This window comes from Camelus ferus, chromosome 1 (assembly GCF_009834535.1).
Source record: "Camelus ferus isolate YT-003-E chromosome 1, BCGSAC_Cfer_1.0, whole genome shotgun sequence".
Lineage (NCBI taxonomy): Eukaryota > Metazoa > Chordata > Mammalia > Artiodactyla > Camelidae > Camelus > Camelus ferus.
Genome location: NC_045696.1, coordinates 63,558,339 through 63,578,017, shown reverse-complemented (window position 1 = coordinate 63,578,017; position 19,679 = coordinate 63,558,339). Strand labels below are relative to the sequence as shown.

Genomic DNA, 19,679 nt, shown 5'->3' with positions numbered 1-19,679 from the left:
AAATCACTAACCCTTAAGCCAGTGTTTAAGGCTTTCTGTGATCTCCTCCTGATCAACATTTCCCATCTCATCAACTACTAGCCCACTTTACCATTGTTTTGCAAACCAGAGTCTATAAAACTCTGAGCATTGTTCTGAGAGAAGAGTGGAGTTCTATATAATGTTTTGAAATTTTATAGTATGAGCCAATCGTCTCATACGCTCACGCTGCCCCTTTGGTTTAGAACGCCTTCCCACATCCGCCATGCTCAGCTCCCACCCCTCACCACTCCCCGGCTGTATCGGGCACATCACTAAAGATAGCTCGATGTAGCGCTCCAGATGTAGAGATTCCCGCAGCTGGAATGGACGCTGTAGGTCATCCAGTCTACGGCACTCATTGTATAGTTAGGAAAGTCTAGGCCCAGAGAAGAGAAGTAACAAACTAGGTCTAGAGCCCAGGCCTCCTGATACCTATGTGGGGCTCTTTTCACATTTTGCAAATTACTGATCTCTTTCCTTGAAGTTTTATTATCCATCTTTGCATTAAGTCCCTGGCACAGTGGCATGCAGGGTAAACCCTTAATTTCCCTACTAACTGTGGCTGACAGAGCCATCAAACCACAGCAATTCCCTCACATGTCCATATGTCTGAAGCACCATAATGAAAATCCCAAGGAAGCAGGCTGCTGGCAGCATTTCACATTTCTGCAGTGGACAATGGAGGCTGCTTCAGTTGATGCCAGTCAGATCTACCCACTCCTGAGAAGCCTAAAATTACATGCTAACTTATTGACCCTACTATCACGTTCTAAAATCAATTTCAAAATACTTCTGCAAACCAGGACATTATACAGAAGCAATCTAGTAGTTAGTTGAGTGCTCTGAATTTAGTAAATATTCACTAAATGTAGGCTAAATGAATGGACGCCTCATAGACTGGAAGCCAGGACACCTAAGTGCCAGTCTCATTCTTCTGCTCACTAGCCATGAGGTCTTGGGAAAATCACTTCCCCTCTTTAAGCCTCGATCTGTTCATCTGTAAAATGAGGCATTTGGATCAACTCACCATCTCTGAAGTAAATCCCTTGCAGCTCTAAAATGCTACAATTTCATGAAAACACTAAACCCATTTATACTATTGGTATCAAAGGAAAACAAGGATAGAACTAGTGTTTATTAACTGTTCTTACTTTGTTTAATTGCTTATTTTATACATCATTTTATATGCTTTCAGATTGATTATGTATTTTAGGTATTCTAACTAACTTTTGAAGAAAATACTATTATGCTCTGTTTTTGCACTGGGAAAACAAGTTCTTTTTAACTCAAGAAGACATCAATTTATTGTCTTGATAAAATTACAACTGCTTTCAGACACTGGGAAAGAGGCAGTGCAAAACTGTGATCCTCAAGAGAAAGGACCAATGAGGTGAGCCTTAAAATAACCCTGGATTTGTGCTTGGAGGCAATTCCCTTGTGGAAATCACAAGCTCAGCCTGGAAGCTTTGCTAAGCAGAGAAGACAGAGACCAGAGATTAGGGAAACTCAGGTAGATAGCAGTTGCGGATCACAATTCCAGAAAGGAGGGGCGGCACACAGACAAAGAGCACCGTAAGTCTGCTGAGACAGGCTCTTGAGTCTTTCGAGTACTAGTCCATGTATGTATAAAGTGAAACTCCACAAGACCAGGCAAAAGAAATGAGTAGTAAGGGAGTAGTAGGCTGAACAACCCAGAGCTCTCACAAGGTGGGGAAATGGTTGTGCACCAGTCAAAGTGGAGAATCCTTGGTGATCCCCTGGGGCATTCAATGGAGAACCCAGAGGAGTCACATTTGAGTCAAGTGGCTGAACCATTCCTGGAGTGAAGGTTACTCTGGACTCTGTTACAGCAAAGCTCAAAGACAGGACTCAAAGGAACCAAACCATTTCATGAGTAAATTAACTGCCAGTCAAACAAAGTCTAACAAACTAATTAAATGCCAGTCAGCAAAGTCCAAATACTTAATGATATAGCTTGACAATGTCTACCATCTAATAAAAAATTACTAGACATATAAAGGAGCAGGAACACGGTCACCCAGAACCAAGGGAAAAATCAGTCAGTAAAAACAGACCAATAAATGACAGAGATGATACACATGTATTTAAATAACTCAATTAGACCCAACAAAGAGTCAGTAGAGAGTCCAAATTCAAACCCGTATCTCCTGATACTTTCACATATTGATTGATTACCTATGCTCACCAGTCTCTGCATCTGTGGCAACTGATGCAGTTTTACCACAAAAATCCCAATCAAATTTTCCTATACTTTTGGTCTTCACTTTAGTTAGAACTTCACAGAAGCTTGCAGAGGTAAATGCAGATCTGAAATCAGTGAAGGCCAGTCTCTGATCAGGGACCAGCATAGGCCATCCACATGGACAAAATTTCAACAATACTGCAACAGAACTCCTTGTCTCTCCCCATCCCCTACTAGGGTACCTGCATGGAAATTCCCTATGGCCACTCCTAGTTTATATCCCTGGTCAGAGGAGCTCTGTGCCAGGGGCTGTGGCTTAAGGAAACACAGGAATCAGGGTGTGAACACCAGGAGGCAAGGCTCAGCTTCAGTCCTGAGTTGGCAAAAACTTAAGCAAGAGGTAAAGCGAAACACAGAAAAGTGTCACAGGCTATTGTCACCCTGCAAAAAAGGTATATAGCCCCTCCTCTCAATGCTAGGGTTATAGCCATGTGCGCACTGCCTATAAGTGTTTGTGAGAAAATGGTTTAGGGGAGCATAGAGCACAGGGTCACCTCCCAGGCTGGGGGTGCAGTTTTCCTCCCTGCAATTTACTACACAAGTTGTTACCAAAGCAAATATCAAAGCCCTGCAATTTGCTAATTACAGGCAGGATCCTGGGCTTGTGGGCCCAATTAACCACTTGTTCCTCATTTTCTGTATGTGACCCGCTGGCTGCACCCACAATTACCCACTGGTCTTTTAACTGCTCTGAGAGCTGGCTGACTCACCTCCAATTCACTCCCATTATCACCTCCAGATGGCCTTCGGTATCTTTTTGCTTTCCAGGTTCCCCCCACTCCCCTATTATCTCTCTCTGCATCACAGGCCAATGTCTTGTCTCCCTGGTTGAGGCTCCTATGAGATTTCCTGGTCTTGTTCCTTGCCTAGACTTGGAGCTTGGAAGGCAGGAAGTGGCTTCTGTTGGTCTGGGCTTCTTGCCTAGCTCCCCCAAGGAAGTTCAGGAGGCTGTGGCCACATTCGACCTCTGCCCCTCTCCCCCCAGACACAGAAGGAGTAAAGAAAATTACAGCTTCTCTGGAACGGGCCCACTGCCAGATATCCTGCCCACACTCTTCACCAATGCCCCACTTGGCTCTCCACCTTGGTCAGACCAGGGCTGGATCCAGGGAGACTCACCACCAGCCCTGGGGTTAGAGGTCCCAGTAACTGCTAGCAGTAGCTCTCCAGGGAAATACAAGTTGGAGAAAGAGAAAATCTCTCATGACCCTCTGATTCATTAAGCAGGCTACCTGGCCGGCAAAAAATTTCCAGCAAACTTTTTGATGATTTATTACGTCAATGGTTCCTATTCTATTTTGTGTCATAGACATTTTTTGAAAATCTGATGAAAAGTTCTGGACTTTCCAGCAAGAAATGTTCATATTCAGTTATCTACTTATTTATTTAGTCACTGAACAAATATTCATGGAGCTGGGTACTATTGCAGGGACTAAAGAAACATCAGTGGGCAAAAATAGACAAAAATTCCTACTCTTATGGAGCTTACATTCTAGCCGGAAGAGATAGGCAATAAATAATGAATGTAAATAAGTAAGTAAATATATAATCTGCTATGGAAAAAGAAAAATTCAAGCAGGGTAAGAGAGTGGTTGGTAGGTATGAGGTTCTATTTTTAAATAGCTTATGCCAGGTTATCCTCATTGAAAAGTGAAATGTTAGCAAAGAACAGAAGAATGTAAGAGGCTTCCCCATGTGGGTATCTGGAGAAAAGAGCGTAGCAGCCAGAGAGCACAGCCTGAGGGCACAGCCACGCTGGTGTGCCTGAGGAAGAGTGAGAAGAGCAGTGTGGCTGGACTGGAGAGAGGGAGAGGCGCAGTCTCAGTGGGAAACAAGGTCGGAGAGGCAGAGAACGAGCTGGGGGGACACACATCACTTAGGGCCTCATGGTCTGTGAGGACTTTGATTTTTATTCTGAGTTAAATCAGGAGCCTTTAGTAGGATTTGAGCAAAGGGGTAACAAGATCTGACTAATACTCAAATGTCTGAAGCTGTCAAAGGGAGTAGATGGTCCAAGTGCAGATAATGCTGCTCTGACCAGTGGTAGCAGTGGAGACCACGAGAAGATGGAGTTGAGAGGATCTCCTAAATAGCTGTGATGTGTGTGAAAAAGATGTGCATACGTAATTTCACATACAATTCAGCAGTCTACCAATCTACTAAATCCCATCCATGGATGCAGGTAAAGGGCCCCTGATGGAATGATCAAGAGAAGTGCTGACCCCAAGGAGGGAAGGGAAAGTGAGTCCTCCATGGAGATGGAGAGCCTTAGCTGTACCTAAAAAGATTTTTTTTTAATTGAAGTATAGCTGATTCACAACGTCATGTTTTAGGTGTACAGCAAAGTGATCTCATTATAAATATATATGTATGTATCTATATTCTTTTAAAAATTCTTTTCCATTATCATTTATTATAAGATATGAATATAGTTCCCTGTAATAGACAGTAAATCCTTGTTGTTCATCTATTTTATATATGGTAGTATGCATCTATTAATCCCATACTCCCAATTTATCCCTCCTGGCCCCCTTTCCCCTTTGGTAACCGTAAGTTTGTTTTCTATGTCTGTGAGTCTGTTTCTGTTCTGCAAATAAGTTCATTTGTACTATTTTTTAGATTCCACATATAAGTGATATCATATGGTATTTTACTTTCTCTGTCTGACTTCCTTCATTTAGTATGATAATCTCCAGGTCCATCCACGTTGCTGCAAATGGCATTATCTCATTCTTTTTCATGGCTGAGTAGTATTCCATTGTCTATATATACCACATCTTCTTTATCCATTCATCTGTCGCTGGACACTTAGGTTGCTTCCATGTCTAAAAGTTTCATTTAAAAAAATAGTAAATAAGAAGATATTTAAGGCAAATATGGTAAAATACCACCTGGCAATCTGAGTGGTGGATACATGAGTGCCTATTTTAATATTTTCCATATATTTAAAATAATTCATAATTTGTTAAAAGAACTGCTCATCTCAGGGTTTTGCAGAAAGCCTCCCACTTGCTCTGTCAATGCCACAAGGGGAAATCAGCACAGTCAGTTCTGCTCGTCCTTTGGGCTGTGGCACCTGGCTGGTTATACTTCACCTCTCCAATTTCTGTTCCTTCCCTTCCTGCCAGCAGCTCAGAGTCAAAGGGGAGATAAGTTAAGGACTAACCCCCAAACCACGATCTACCTGACAGAGTCCAGAAGAGGAAGAGGGTAATGGCGACCAGGAAGACTGGGGAAGGCCTCCTGTCAGAGGCAGCCTCTCAGCAGGGTCCAGGAGAACAGGCAGCCCAGGACTTGCAGAGAGGAGGGAGTCTTCCCAGCGGAGGAAGCCTGGGGAACCCAGGCTCGGGGAGGGGACCCACACAGGCCCCCATCACCTACTCTGCTCTGGCCCATTTTAAGGAGAGCAGGCAGATTTCTTCCTCCTGGTACTGAACTAGAGCAGAAAGGCCAGAGGGGAGGAGCATTCTGAGCCCTGCGGTTGCCCCCGTGGGGTCAGGCCAAGAGGCCCAGTGGCGGAAAAGCTTGGATGCAGGACAGCAGCAGCAAGCCGAAACCTGCAGATAAGGGTGACTTCAGGCCCCAGGGATCCGGGCTCCTGAGCTGGGTGGAGTCTCCTTATGGACCTCGGGGGGAGACCTCCTCGGGGAACAGGAGACCAGAGAGGCTCCCCTGACCGGCTGTGCGTCAGCCACCCCAGGCCATGGCCCTCCAACTGCAAATTCCTCCCAATCTGCAGACCCAGCACAGAGCCTGGGGGAAGGTCCCCTGCTGCCCACATTCTGCAGAAACTTGCCGTGTCACAAGCCCTGATTAGGTGCCAAGAGAATGATTTCCCAGGCCACGGCTTTAACAAGACCATGCTTCCTAATTACTAGTTTTCTTCTAATTAAATAAAAAGAGGGGGAGAGAAACCAGTGATTACTCCACCTCCTAATACCACCTTCCATTTATGTGCGTCTCTCTTCAGAGGCACTCAAAATGCTTTGTATATTATTGTATATTTTTCCCCTCGTAATGTCCTTGAGATTCCTAGGGGTGGTTATTATCATACCATTTTACAGCTGGGAAAAGGGACGCGGCTGACGTTAAGCAAAGTGTCTGAGTACCCTCACTGGCTATGGTCAGTATTTTGAAGCTCTTACAGGAAACCTGCTCATATATGAAAATAAAGTCATCCCCTGGGAGATAAAGCAGGCACATAAACTGCAAACTTTACAATAGTAATTAACACTATTTAATTCTCACAACAATCCTGTAAAACAGAGAGTATTACCCCCATCTTACATCTGAGGACAATGAGATTCAGGGAGGCAGAGTAAGCTCACTAGAGTTGCCTAATAATAATAGTTGAAATGGTAGTAAAAGCAGAGGCTAATATCTATTAAGCGACTTACCATGTGCCAGGCATTTTACATTTATTAACTCACTTTATTACAACAACCCTCTGAGATGATTAGTATTAGCACCATTTTGCCGACGACAAAACCAAAGCACCGAAAAGTTAAGTGACTTGCCCAAGGTCACACAGCAAGTAAGCGGAAGAGCAGTATAGGAACCCACGAGAGGTATGCATGTTCCACCACACCAGTTTAGATAGTTCCCCATCTAAAGGAATACTGTACCCAGAGTGCTGGCCTGGTAACACCCAGGTATAGTCCCGGTGACCCAGCTACAGCTGCAGGACAGCTCTGGGCCCTAATCACTGTCCTATGAAGGTGGGTGGGGATGTACTTTCTGTACTCCTGCTGTGTTCTCTGTGCACCAGTGGGGGAAAGGCTCGTCCTGCCCGACTGAAGGTATATGTGGCTGTACTTCCGCTGGTATAAAATGGGACTGAGGGGCTGTTACCACAAAGGTGGCAGAATCTGAGAGTAAGAATTAGCCTAGAGAGACATTCGGACCAGTGGGAAGTAAACTTCCTGTAGTGTGTGTATGAGGGAAGTGATGCATCGAGCTCTTCCACACTCCAGAGAAATGAGCCCCCAAATCATCCTAGAACCTTGGCCTTTTCCCTGCCTTCTCCCTGAAAATATCCTCTAATGACTCACTGCACGCCTCATACCTGCATACCAGGAAAGGGGGTGTCCTCAGTGGGGAAACAAATTCTGACTCCTCTACAACTTTGTCCATCAGTAAATTAGACTGGCAGGCCCAGGCTTCAGAGTAGGAGGGCTCTGAGTGCCTGGCAAACTTCCTGGGGCAGGGAGGGTGACACCAGGCCCATCCTGACTCTCAGGTAAGGTCCTGGCTGAGCTGCCAGGTGGCATGTCGCTCTCACTCCTCTCCTTTTTTCAGACAAACATTTCTAGCCAACTGACTCCCATCACTACCTGTTCTACCCCTTTCCTTTAAGTCAGATTGCCAAGAGCCCTTTCTGAGAATGACAGAATAAGCATGAACAAACCACCAACCTGTGCAAAACAGGCAGCACGCACGCAACTCCCCGTGGGTGTCGTAAACACCACCCCTACGGGCCCCAGCTCTTTCTGATGAAATCAGAACGTTTTGAAAAGTCCTGACTTCCAGACTTCCCAGAGTCCGTCTCTCCACCTTGTTGAGATCCAGCGTGCTGGGAAGGAATTCTAGAACACAGCAACTCCCATCTGGTGAGCACACCGGTTACAAGCACAGGCTCTAGAGTAAGACTGCTTAAATTTAAATCCCACCCCTACCACTTCCCAGCTGTGTGAAGTTGAGGAAGCTGCTCAACCTCTCTGTGCCTGTTTTGTTGCCTGTAAAGCAGGGATAATAAGAATTCCTACTTCCTAGGATTCATTGGATCGTTGCAAAGATTAAATGAGTTACTGCATTAAAGTGCTTAGCACAGAGTAAGCGCTCAATACATGTGAACTACTATCATGGGACCTCAAAACTTCTACCCCCGAAAGAACGCATTTTAGGGGGTCAATTCCAACTTCGCTTTCCCGTACTTCAGGCAGGTCGAGGCAGCTCATAAAGCGGCAACCTCAATCAGTTTGGTGGAGGGAAGGCAGATTTCCTCCGATGAGGGTTTAAATCTTCCCTGCCCTTGTTGACCACACAGTATCTGCAGGAAAGAAAAAAACAAAAAACAAAACAAAACTCCAGGCCGGAGACCCACCCCAGGGAGGATGAGGAAACAGGCTCCTTCCAACCTCCTTGAAAATCCCTTGGCCGGGTTCGCCCCAACCCCCCACCTCGCCATCCCCCGCAGGCTCCGCCGCAGATGCTCAGACCCTTCAGAAACGTAACACCCGGGAGGCGAAAGCTTGCAAGTTCCCAGAGCCTCCCAGGCACGCGGCCTCTCTCCCCACCGGCAGCGCCTTAAATACCAGAAGACTTGCCAAAGATGGAACTGTTTTGTTGGGAGCTCGGGTTTCTCCCGCCGCGGGGCTGAGCCGGTGGCGCAGCTGCTCAGAGGTCACGCCCGAGACTCGTCCGCACAAGCCCGGGCGAGGGCTGGGGACGCGGGGGCGCGCAGGCTTCTCCCGGGACCTGCCGGGTGTCTCTTCCCATCTTCATTTCACAGAAACACAACCCGCAGAGGTGGCTTTCCAATGCCAACGAAAATACCCTTTTTTGCAAAACAAAAGGGATGCAAAACAAAACCAAACAAAAAGGCCCTTAAGTGAAAAAGAAATGTTTCTTTTTTTAAAAAAATGCTAATTATGAGTTTTTGTTGTTGTTAATTGTTTCAGAATTCAGTCTGTATGGGATATGGAGTTCTTTTTCTGGAAATGGCTGAAAGAGATAAACCTAAATTTGCCCTAGGAAACCTGAAGCTGGTCAACCTTGAGAAGTTAGTCTTCATTTTCTATTAAAATATTTGCATTTGTATGCTTAGAGCCCTCTGCATATGATAAAAATAGAAGGCACTGAACAGTTAACCACCTGTGTTTTCCTTGGATTGCGTATTTTCCATTGTAAACAAGAAAATACAGATTGGAAATCCATTCATTCCTTCGTAAGAAGTGGTTCAGTTGGGGTTTATTTGTGTTTTTCAGTCAATGGAACCCCAAAACAACCTTTGCAAGATTAAGATATTTCATGCAAAGAAGCTCCAAGACATCTTTTGATCCCTTCTGCAGCTATTTCCAAGATGTTTTAATGCAGTTAATAATCATAATTACTATTTAATTTACTAAGCACATACGAGGGCACGTACTATGTGTTTGACTTGTCTTCTCATTTGTGATATTATTGGGAAGGAGTTATTCTTAATTTCTGTTTTACAGGTGAGGAGACAGCTTCAAAGAAGAGAAGCAGTAGCTAATAAATGAGGTGGCCTTTATGTCCGTGCCACTCAGCTCAGAGAGCTGCAGAGCTGTACTCTTTTCACCACCATAAACCACTTCCAGTGTTTAAGTATTTCTAAGTAAATGGATGGTTAGGAACATAAAGGTGTATCTGAGTTTTTAATTGCCAATATAACTTTCAGGGGCAGAGGCATACAGTGAAAGGCACTGGTTTCTAGAGCTAGTGCTGCCTAGATTATTTTGTCATCCAACCTTAATAAGCCCCCTGCCTCAGTTCCCCCTCTCTAAAATGAGACAGTCTCTCTAAAGTGCTATCAAGCACAGACATCTAAAGATTTATCCGAAATTAAAAGTTCAGACTCTCCAGCCTGTTCTTGGACACGGCATCATGTTAATCACTGCATTCCTGATTCCCGGGTTCCTCTTACCCAACTGTGGTTCTCAATACTGGCTGCACATCAGAATCGTCTGGAGGAGCTTTTCAAAATACAGATGCTCAGGCCACACCCCCAGACTCTGATTTAATTGGTCTGACGTGTGGACCCCTGGGTATATTTCAAAAGCTCCCCAGATGAATGTGCCGCCAGGACTGAATATTGATCTAACCTAGTGAACTACTCCAATTTCACCCACCCCAGTCATGCTTTTATACATGTAGTTGCTGTAACTGGAATTCCTTTTTATAAAACCCAATAATACTAGTGCTACCAGAGTCAATCTCGAAACAGATGTGAGCTTTTTACTTTATTTGTGTAATTTGCTTGAATAAGTTAAGACGTGTCACCAAAGCTTCAAAATGCTGTAAGAGTGTGTGTGTTGTTGAGATAATACATGATTCTTCAAGAGCTGAGGCAGAAGAGCATTACAGTAACTAGAAGGTTCTAGGTCAACCTGATCCAATAATTGATTGGCCAGGTGAAAGAAATAACACAAAATATTTATTTAACCCAAGGGTAATACCCAATTCTTTGGAAGCAACTTATTTTAGACCTGGTCTAAGAGACTGGCCTGAGCTGGAGGGGGCACAAGTATAGAAGTCTGGATAAGAGGTCATCAGCTTGGAGCCATTTTTATGGCTATTTTATGTACTATTAGTCTCTTAATTCGGCATCTGTTAGAGGGAGGCAAACTTTCCAAAGCTCTCCCTCTAAAAGTGATCCAAAGACAAGTACCCAGGGAAAGTCCAAACATTCTGGTAAATCAAAAAAGATTTACTTTCTTTATGGAAAGATTTACTGATTTCTTGATATACAAAAGAAACCTGGAGAGTTTGTTTCATTAAAAAAAAAAAAAAAGGTCTGTTATAGTTTGACTGTTCATTAAGCTTAAGCTCTTCTCGTTATTTTGCATGAACCTACAAAACCCAGCAGTCCACCACCACATCACACACACACACACACACACACACACACATACACACACACACACAAATGGAAACGTAGTCTTTTCATCCAACCTCTGGTGACATTGTTCAAGTGGATGAAATATGAGTAGGTGGTATTAATTGATACTGCGATCAGGACAGTAATTTCTCCAAACATCTTTGGTAGGAGTGACATTTAAACAGGAACTTCAGGTGATTTTGTGGACCTTTGGCCTTTACCTGTTACTTGTAAACAATCTCAACCCTACAAAAAGGACACAGGATTCTACTCAATGTAAAAATGTGTGAAATCGCCTTACATGTTAAACCGCTCTGTTTCCCCTTGGCAAAAGGCAGAGTAACATTTCTGTACAGGGAATGGCTTTGATCTTGCCTTCCAGCGACAGTGTTTACATCCCAGTAATATTCATCTGGATCAATTAATAGTCACATGAATGAATATACAGCCCAAGATCATGTTCTTAAATAAAGTTACCATTCAAAGAATGAATAGGGTGGGGGGCGCAGTGCTTGTGAAGATCTTATCCCAATAATCTGAAGATGAAAATGCTAGAAAGATGCAGAAATGTTCTTAATATGAATTTCTGTGATAAACTCTGGGTTCACAAAAAAAAAATCATTTCAGGACTAAAACAAGGCAGGTACAAACTGATTAAAACTTGCTTAAATGATGAAACTGGGGGAAAATATCTTGTCAACCCAGATACATTGTCCTGCATAGATGAAAGATGGGTCTGGGTTTAAATTTTTCAAAAAAATAAAAATAAAAATCAGCCTAGGTAAGAGAAAGGGACTTTGAAGTAACAAGGAAGTTGTCACTTCTTGTGTGAACTACAGGGATCAGATCAGAAATGCTGACCTTGAGAAAAGAAGCTAATAGTGCAGTTTCCAATGCAGGAAATGATTTTTTAAATCTCTTTCCATGTAATGATACGTAGTCTGAGTTTGGGGACAGAAGTAGCCGAATCAAAATATGTTTCATTTCTGCCTAATCCAATAAATATTTACTGAGCATTTACTATGTAGTAGGCACTGGGCTAAACATAAAGATACCAAGATGAGTAAGAGTCAGTCCCCCTCTTCAAGTCACCCGCCCTCAAGAGACACTGCTTATGGTGAAAATGCATGTGAGGTATTAGGATGACCGCAGCTTCAGAGCTGATAACTCTAGTTGCTGGTAACTCGAGGCTTGGGGTTCAAGATTGATTGGGGGTAACTTGGACATCCCACCAGCTTTGATCATTAGGTCAATCCAACAAAAGATCCCTTGGGGCCGACCCTGGGCAAGAACAGGAAGATGCAAAGGAGAGGGTAGAGATGAACGTCTTCCAGAGGTTCCCCAGCCGTTTCCAGATGAGAAGGAAAACTGGATGAGTAAATTCAATGAGAACACATTGCACTGGCAAGTAAACACTGCTGAATAATTGGTTCTCCCCAAGAGGAACTAGATAGACCTTTGAAATGCTTTGCAAAAATGACACTTTAAAACGCACAGCAGGTTAAAACTCCAGAATGACAAAGTAGCTTTACCAAGCACTTAGTCAGTGGCCTTCCTTCAGTGTGTTGGGCTGATTATGCAGAAGCAGATATTAACTGGTGAGCTTCTCTCTTTCTGTCACAGACATTCAACCCTTTGTAGAGAGGTTTTAGGAGCCATCAGTTTATAATTTAATGGGCTTCTAAAGGAAAGCAAAGTACTGATACATTTGAATTCAAAATAGAGATGCCAGTAAAAAGTCTAACCACCTGTAGACAAGAGTTGGAGCCAAAAGTTTATCACTGAAGGAAATGCTACATCATTCCAATGGTTCCACAGCTTTCCCAACCATCCCAGCCTGGATGGCTGTGACTGCACCTAAATTCTCAAAGGCCCCTGGGCTTTATCCCTTTGTCCCACATCGGGCAGCACAGTTTGGAGCTGTTCTCTGGTTGGATCATGGTCTTCCCGATCAATCTGCGAGACCAGGACACTAGAGATCACATCTCCTCTCCCCGCTGCCAGGGCTGCTTGCACAATACGGCCGAACACAGCCTGACAGGGGAAGCCTTATTACACTTGGACCAGGAGACCTGGGCTATGCCCAGTGTGACCACTGACTAGCTGCTGACCTTGGAAAATTAACTTTTTTGTCTGGACGTTCGTATCCTCATGTATAAAGTAAAGAGGATGGGTTATACATTCTTTGAGGCCTGTAAGATTATGCGATTCCTAGGGAATACCAAATATCTCTCTCAGGTTCTCTCTCCACACACACACACAAACACACACGTGGGCGCACACATACCACACCACCTCCCACCTCACTTCTCCTTTCTTAAATGAGTCAAACACACACCATCAAACACACACCTCTCCGGATGAATGCTCTAAGACTGGCATTTGATTCTAACAATATCAACAGGACATTGACCCCAGCTCCCACAGAATACAAAACTGAGTACCACACGTGACCAATTCTTTACCGTTTCCAGGACAGGATCCCACAGAGTTCTATAGTAACCTGTTTTCCCTCTGGGCCCACTTCACAGAAGAGGGTTCGATGCATCACATCACTAGCTAGTAAATCAGCTAGTACGTTGTCTCCCTGCCACAGAAGCCCCTGCCCCGCCCCCTCCCCCCCCCCCCCCGAGGGGCACCAGGTACAGTTGAGCATCCTTCTTCTCCAAGTGGGCGGAGTGACTGAAGTTCAAAAAGAGAGAAGAGCAACAGGAAGAGACGGGGAAAGAGGGAGGGCGAGGAGAAGAGGGTACTACATTGCTGATACTGGACAAAAACCCTCCAGCCTTCATCCGCCCTCAGCTCACAGCACCTCACACCTCCTAGGATGTGGAACCTGTGGGTTACTCTTCTGACCCTCTGCCCCTTCCCTGCCCTTCTCTGCTCCCTCTCCTCCCTAGGCTGCCCAAAAAGAATGTCCACTGCACTCTCTCTCCAGCTGTTTGATCCTTTTAAAAGTCTCTCACTTGTCTGTGGCATATGCTTCAAACGAAAAATAGACCTTGGGCATTCAGGATGGGAAGAGTATTAAATGGCAACAGGCAGCCTCGTGCCCAGGGCGTGGGCAGTCCCTGGATAGCTGTGATGACCAGATGACCTGGATTTGCCCGGATGGTCCTAATTTAAAACATTCTAGCCTCTTGTCCTGATAAGTGCCTTCACACTTGTCAAACCATGTGTCCCTGTTTGGGGTTTGGAAAATATAGTTACCACATGGATACCTGATATCCAAGTGTCGAACAGGCCCAGGGTCAGCGTCATGTGGGTGGAAAGAGGACAGACATTGGAGCCAGACAGATCTGGGGTCAACCAGCTCTGCCACTTACCGTGTGGCTTGAGGTAGCTTTTATTCTTTCTGAGCCTCAGTTTCTTCATCTAAAGAAGGGTGAGTTTCCCTAGAAGTCAGCCCCATGGATTTTGATTTAGAAAAACCACTGCTCCCAGGCACTTAATATCTCCCAGATGTTTCTGCCTTTCTGTCTGTACTGTCATATTGTTTGGATTTTGGTTAAATCTGGTGTGTTACTATTTAAAGCATTAACCTAAATGCATGGTTCAGAGTGTCATCTTCAACGGCCATGATAACAGCAAGCAAAATATCCCAGCAGATGTAAAACGCCCTTCTTCCTGCCTGCCCACCTAATCCAAATCCTCCCCAGTCCTCAAAAGTCCATTCCAGCCCACTCTCCACTGCCCCCTCACAGGTTCACGGGGGCTGGTCCTGCCCAGCCCGCTCGGGGGGATGGGGGATGGGGGTAGCGGTTCTCATCTAGATCACTGCTGGAGGTTCCAGCTGCCTTTGCCCCTGCGCTCACCCTCCTCTAATCAGTTTGGCACAAGCCCAGCCCACGGACCTTCCTTGAGTCCCTCTCTCCACCTGGTACCCAGGGACCAAGGCGGACAGTGGAAGGTGGGTCTACTGGGGAGCCAGCCAAGTGCCAGCACTGATCATGGCATCCCACTAACCCACTGTTGGTCTTAGTCTCGTCACTTGACCTTTCTTACCCTTGGTGCCCTCATCTGAAAACTAGGATTAGGTTTCCTATAACTGGTGCCTAGAAGAAGCATTTTCAAAGCCTTATTGTTGTCATGTCTTTTAATAAGCGTTTACACCTCCACTCCCAAACCTTCTTCATCTCCTATTTCCAGGATACGTTAAGCACAAACTCAGGCTTAAAAACCCTCCAAATACCCAGCATTCAGAACCTTCCATAATCTGGCCACACCCCAAGTTTCTCAAACTTATTTCCCGCCTGGCACACACTTTTGGTACCAGCCATGCCAGGCTCCTCATGCCTGCTCGCCCCTTCCTCTGCACTTCTGCCCAAGCTGTTCCCTTCACCAGATGTGCCCTCTGCCCACCTAACCAAGGAGGGCTCTCCTTCTGGACTGAGTCACACCCTTTCCCCACTGCTATGACTGGATTGTGCTCCCCGCCTCCAAATTCATATGTTGACACTCTAATTCTCCTAATGTGGACTGTATTTGGAGATAGGGACTTTAAGGAAGTAGTTAAGGTTAAATGAGGTTATAAGTGAAGGGCCCTAATCCAACAGCATAGGTGTCCTTTTAAAAAAAGACACCCAAAAATATTATATGATATCACTTATATCTGGAATCTAAAGAAATGATACAAGGCAGAAAGGGTGTAGTTCAGTGGTAGAGTGCATGCTTAGCATGCACAAGGTCCTGGGTTCAATCCCCAGTACTTCCAATAATAAATAAACCTAATTACCTCCCCCCCCAAATTTAAAAAATAATAATAAAAGATATTATTTAAATAAATAAATGATACAAATGAACTTATTTACAAAACAGAAACAGACTTACAGACACAGAAAACAAACTTATGGTTACCAAAGGGGAAGGAGGGGGAGGGATAAATTAGGAGTATGGGATTAACAGATATATATTACTTTATATAAAACAGATAAACAACAAGGCCCTATTGTATAGCACAGGGAGCTATATTCAGTATCTTGTAATAATCTATAATGGAAAAGAATCTGAAGAAGAATCTATATATGTATAACTCAATCACTTTGCTGTACACTAGAAAGTAACACAACATTGTAAATCAACTATACTTCAATTAAAAAAAAAAAAGACAGCTGAGAAAAACCTTATGAGAAAAGACTGCCCCACCCCGGCCCCGCCATGTGAGGACACAGTGAGAAGGTGGCCATCTGCAAGCCAGAAAGAGAGCTCTCAACAAAAAACAGCACCTTGACCTGGGACTTTCAGGCTTTTAAAACTGTGAGAAAATCACTGTTTCTTGTTTAAGCTCCCCCTCCCTCTCACCGGCCTATGGCATTTTGCTATGGCTGCCCTGGTAGACAATACCCCCACCATCACCGCTCTCTCCTTCCTCGGAACCCTGTGTCATTGTCGCCTGCCCTCACATGATAGCACTAAATTTGTGACACTCTCTCTTGCTGAGTCAGTAATTTCCCCCGTGCGTGCCCATTCTGCACCTCCACTGAGGAGAGAAGCTCTTTGCAGGTAGGAACATGCAGGTCTCTATTACCCACAGTCCCAGCATGAAGCATTGCACACAGCAGATGCTTAAGAGATGCCTATCTGGTTAAAAGTCATGCCCTGAGGGAGGAAGAAAAGTGGTCCTGAGAAGACAGGAGTCTGTCCAGTGTGGCAGTGAGACACGTTTAGACACACACACTTACCTACACCGAGACATTTGCTTCTCTATGTCCAGTCTCAACTCTGTCACCGCGGCCCCCGAAAGGACACTGGGAAAGGGGAAATACACAAAAATAAACAACAGATGGCCCACACTGAGATAACAAGGAGTTTCCCCAACCACCAGGCTAGCTAACAAAGAGATAGTTGTACCATATTGAAATAGTCCTTGAAAATACTAGTCATTTAGTATCGGCATATTTTATGTGTATGCTGATAAGAATTCACATACTAAATATTTTAGCAATTTCATATAAATATATATGTATATATGTACTTTAAATTGAGCTCCTGTTGTGTGCCATCCACTACACAAGTCACTTCAGACCCAATACCAATTGAACTTGTCTCCATCTTACAGGTGAGAAATCTGAGGCTTCAAGAAGTGCATTGCATAACTTGCCCAGGTCACACAGCCAATAAGTGAAATTGTGAGCCAGTGATAGATGGCATTGGAAAAGCATTCCTACACTAGATCGTGCAGCCAACAAACAGAAGAGACACCATTAAGCAGAACTTCCAAACTACGGTTTGTGGCTAATATAGAAAGGAGGGCAACATAGTCCCCATCCTTAAGCAATCATAGAAGAAAGGAGAAGACATGTAGATCACAAACTGTAGGTGGCTGTAAATGCCAGAAGAAGGGACAGGTGTCAAGTATTTCAGGAGTTCAGGAGAGGGACCAGTTGTCCCCTGACCTTGGGCCCAGACATTGAAGGACAAGCAGGAGCTGGGTACCGACATTGAAAGATGCTGATGTAGCACTGGGATGCAGGGGAGGTTTCACTAACCAGGGCCCAAGGCTTGTAGGCAGTGCACCCCTAGGAAGACATGGTGAGGTGACAGGAGTAGGACCTCTAGCAGCGTAAGGATGACTTTGGGCAAAGCTGCTGGGGTCCCAGCACACACGGTTTACCCCCACCCTCCACATGTGAGTGCTCCACTCCCAACTTCTCTAAGGCAGGGAACTCAATTAGGGCACTTGGCTGCTGAGAAGGGCATGATGCCTAGGAAGGGAGTTTTGGGGGTGTGGCAGAAGGGGCCCCAGTCTTGGATTCTATAAGTAGTTTTGTTGCCACCCAGCAGGGTGAACTTGTCTAAGTTTCCCAGCGTGGCTGGACTTAGACAGCCTTGGCCTGGGGGATTTCTGAGTACCGCGTGGTTCCCATTTACACCAGGCGCTGCGCTGGAGTCGTGGGTGCACGGAGAGAGGAGGCATGATCCCGCAGAGTGGCTCAGAGCCTCTGGCCCTGAAGGAAGCTGTTTCTGATTTGGGGGACCCAGGTACAGCAGGGCCTCCAACTCAGAGTTCTGATCACTGAGCATGACCCCACGGCGCCTAGTGGGGCACCGAGAAGGTGCTCAATGGACACCCCCAGTGGTGTCTCAAACCACAGCCCTCCTGGCCCTCATTCCCCACGCCCTGCTCTCAGACGACTGCTGGGTCTAACAGGGCCAGCCTAACTAAACCGAGAGAGACTAGATCTTACAGCCAGTATCTGAAAGGCAAGGACAGGGCCCTGCTGGGCTGCCGCTGCGGCTGCAGTAGGCGGGCGGGCGGAGCGGTGGGTGCGGCGGGCGCGCGGAAGTGCCCCCGGGGCCCTCGCGGCAGGCGGCTCCCGTTTCCCGGCTCGGCTGGCCGGCGGGCGCGGGGCAGCTGCTGGGAGGTGAGCGGAGCAGCGTTTTCCCACAGTCTGGGGCGGTGACACATGGCGCTCACACATTCCACAGCCGGCGGCCCGCGCCAGGCCTGGCCGCGAGTCAAGGCAGCGCCGGAGCCGCTGCCGAGCAGGTTCCGACTTTGGCACCCGCCGCGCGCTCTCCCGCCTCCCACGCCGCCCGCTTAACCCTTGCAGGGCTGGACACCACTGCAGAGGCCTTTGGGGTTGGTTTTGTTTTGTTTTGAATTCCGATGCGTGGCTCACCCGGATGCTGAATAAAAGTGGAATGAATAAATGAATGAGTGAACGAAGGAAGGAAAGAAAGGGACCTCCCCACCCCCTGGCATGCAGGCACCACGTGCCTGTGCAGTTAAGCACAATTTCCAAAGGCCTGACTCCCACTGTCTACATACACTCTTGAAAAGCCCCTGAAGGGTGGGCGGAGGGGGATAAGGTCCCTCTACTACCCTCCCCAGTTTACCATGGGAAAAAAAAAAAACAATTTAGAGAGAAGTGACTTGCTAGGGGTGGGACCACTCTTGCCTCTAGATTCAGGTGGGAACTGCCTGTCTTTGGTGGGGGAGGGGTGGGCAGAGGGCTCTCCATCACATCCATCCTCCACCTTTTAGTCTATAGTGAGGGGGCCAGCCGATCTCTAGCCAAGATCCACTCCCACTAAAAGCAGTGAAACACTTGCCTTAAGTCACATAGCTATAAATGTGCTTAACCCCAGGTTTGTCTAACCACCAGCCCAGTGCTTTGTCAACTTTCTCTCAAAGTTCAGATGCAGGCACCCCCCCCCCCCATCGCGCGCACACACACGCACACAGAGCTGCCCAACCTTGACTTTCTCTGAGCAGAATCACACTGGTTCCTCAATGGATTCTCACCAAGGATTCTCAATAACTCTGACTTTGGTAGAACTGGTAGAATTTTTCAAATGCACTTTTGCTCTGCAAAATAAACTGCTTCATCCTCGGATTCACAAGCAATATGGTCTCAAACCTTACAACATCATCAAAGGACCAAGAGGTCAACTATGGAGATTTATGAGGTCCTGGGTACATTTGAGTTAATTCACTCAATCAGCTAGCATTCACTGTGAGCCTACTATAAGCTAAACACCGGCTTCTGATGGAGATCAGAAAAGAGACTAGGGCGGAAGAGTAGGAGGAGGAGAAGATACCAAGGAGAATACAATCCAGAAGACCCTCAGACTCCAATTGGAGCTCCCAGTCAGGAAGGCTAGAAAAACCCATGAAGAGACAGTTGCATCATAGCATGATCAGAGAGGTACAAACTACTTGGGGGTACAGGGGTGAGGATGCTGCTAGTTGAAGTCCAGAAAGTATTTCCCAAAGAGGTGCCCTTTTTGTTGGGGCTTGAAAAATGAATGGTTCTCCAGACAGAAGCAATG

At 45.8% G+C, this 19,679-nt stretch overlaps 1 protein-coding gene across 5 annotated transcripts in view; it reads right to left on the bottom strand.

The window, feature by feature from the left end:
* Positions 1-18,331, bottom strand: part of LOC106728931 — a 44,832-nt gene extending 26,501 nt beyond the window's left edge. For 3 of the 5 annotated variants that reach the window (XR_004320636.1, XM_032481904.1, XM_032481897.1), the window contains exons 1-2: positions 18,092-18,331; positions 16,586-16,651 (exon numbers count right to left, since the gene is read on the bottom strand). Coding sequence is in view for 2 of the 5 variants with exons in the window: in XM_032481904.1 (XP_032337795.1) it covers positions 16,586-16,651; positions 18,092-18,312 (287 nt within the window). In the remaining 3 variants the exon portion in view is untranslated. Of the gene's footprint in view, positions 1-4,938; positions 4,996-8,217; positions 8,841-16,585; positions 16,652-18,091 lie in introns of those variants that run through there. The other 2 variants (XR_004320635.1, XR_004320637.1) reach the window with 2 other exon arrangements.
* Between the last annotated feature and the right edge of the window lie 1,348 nt (positions 18,332-19,679).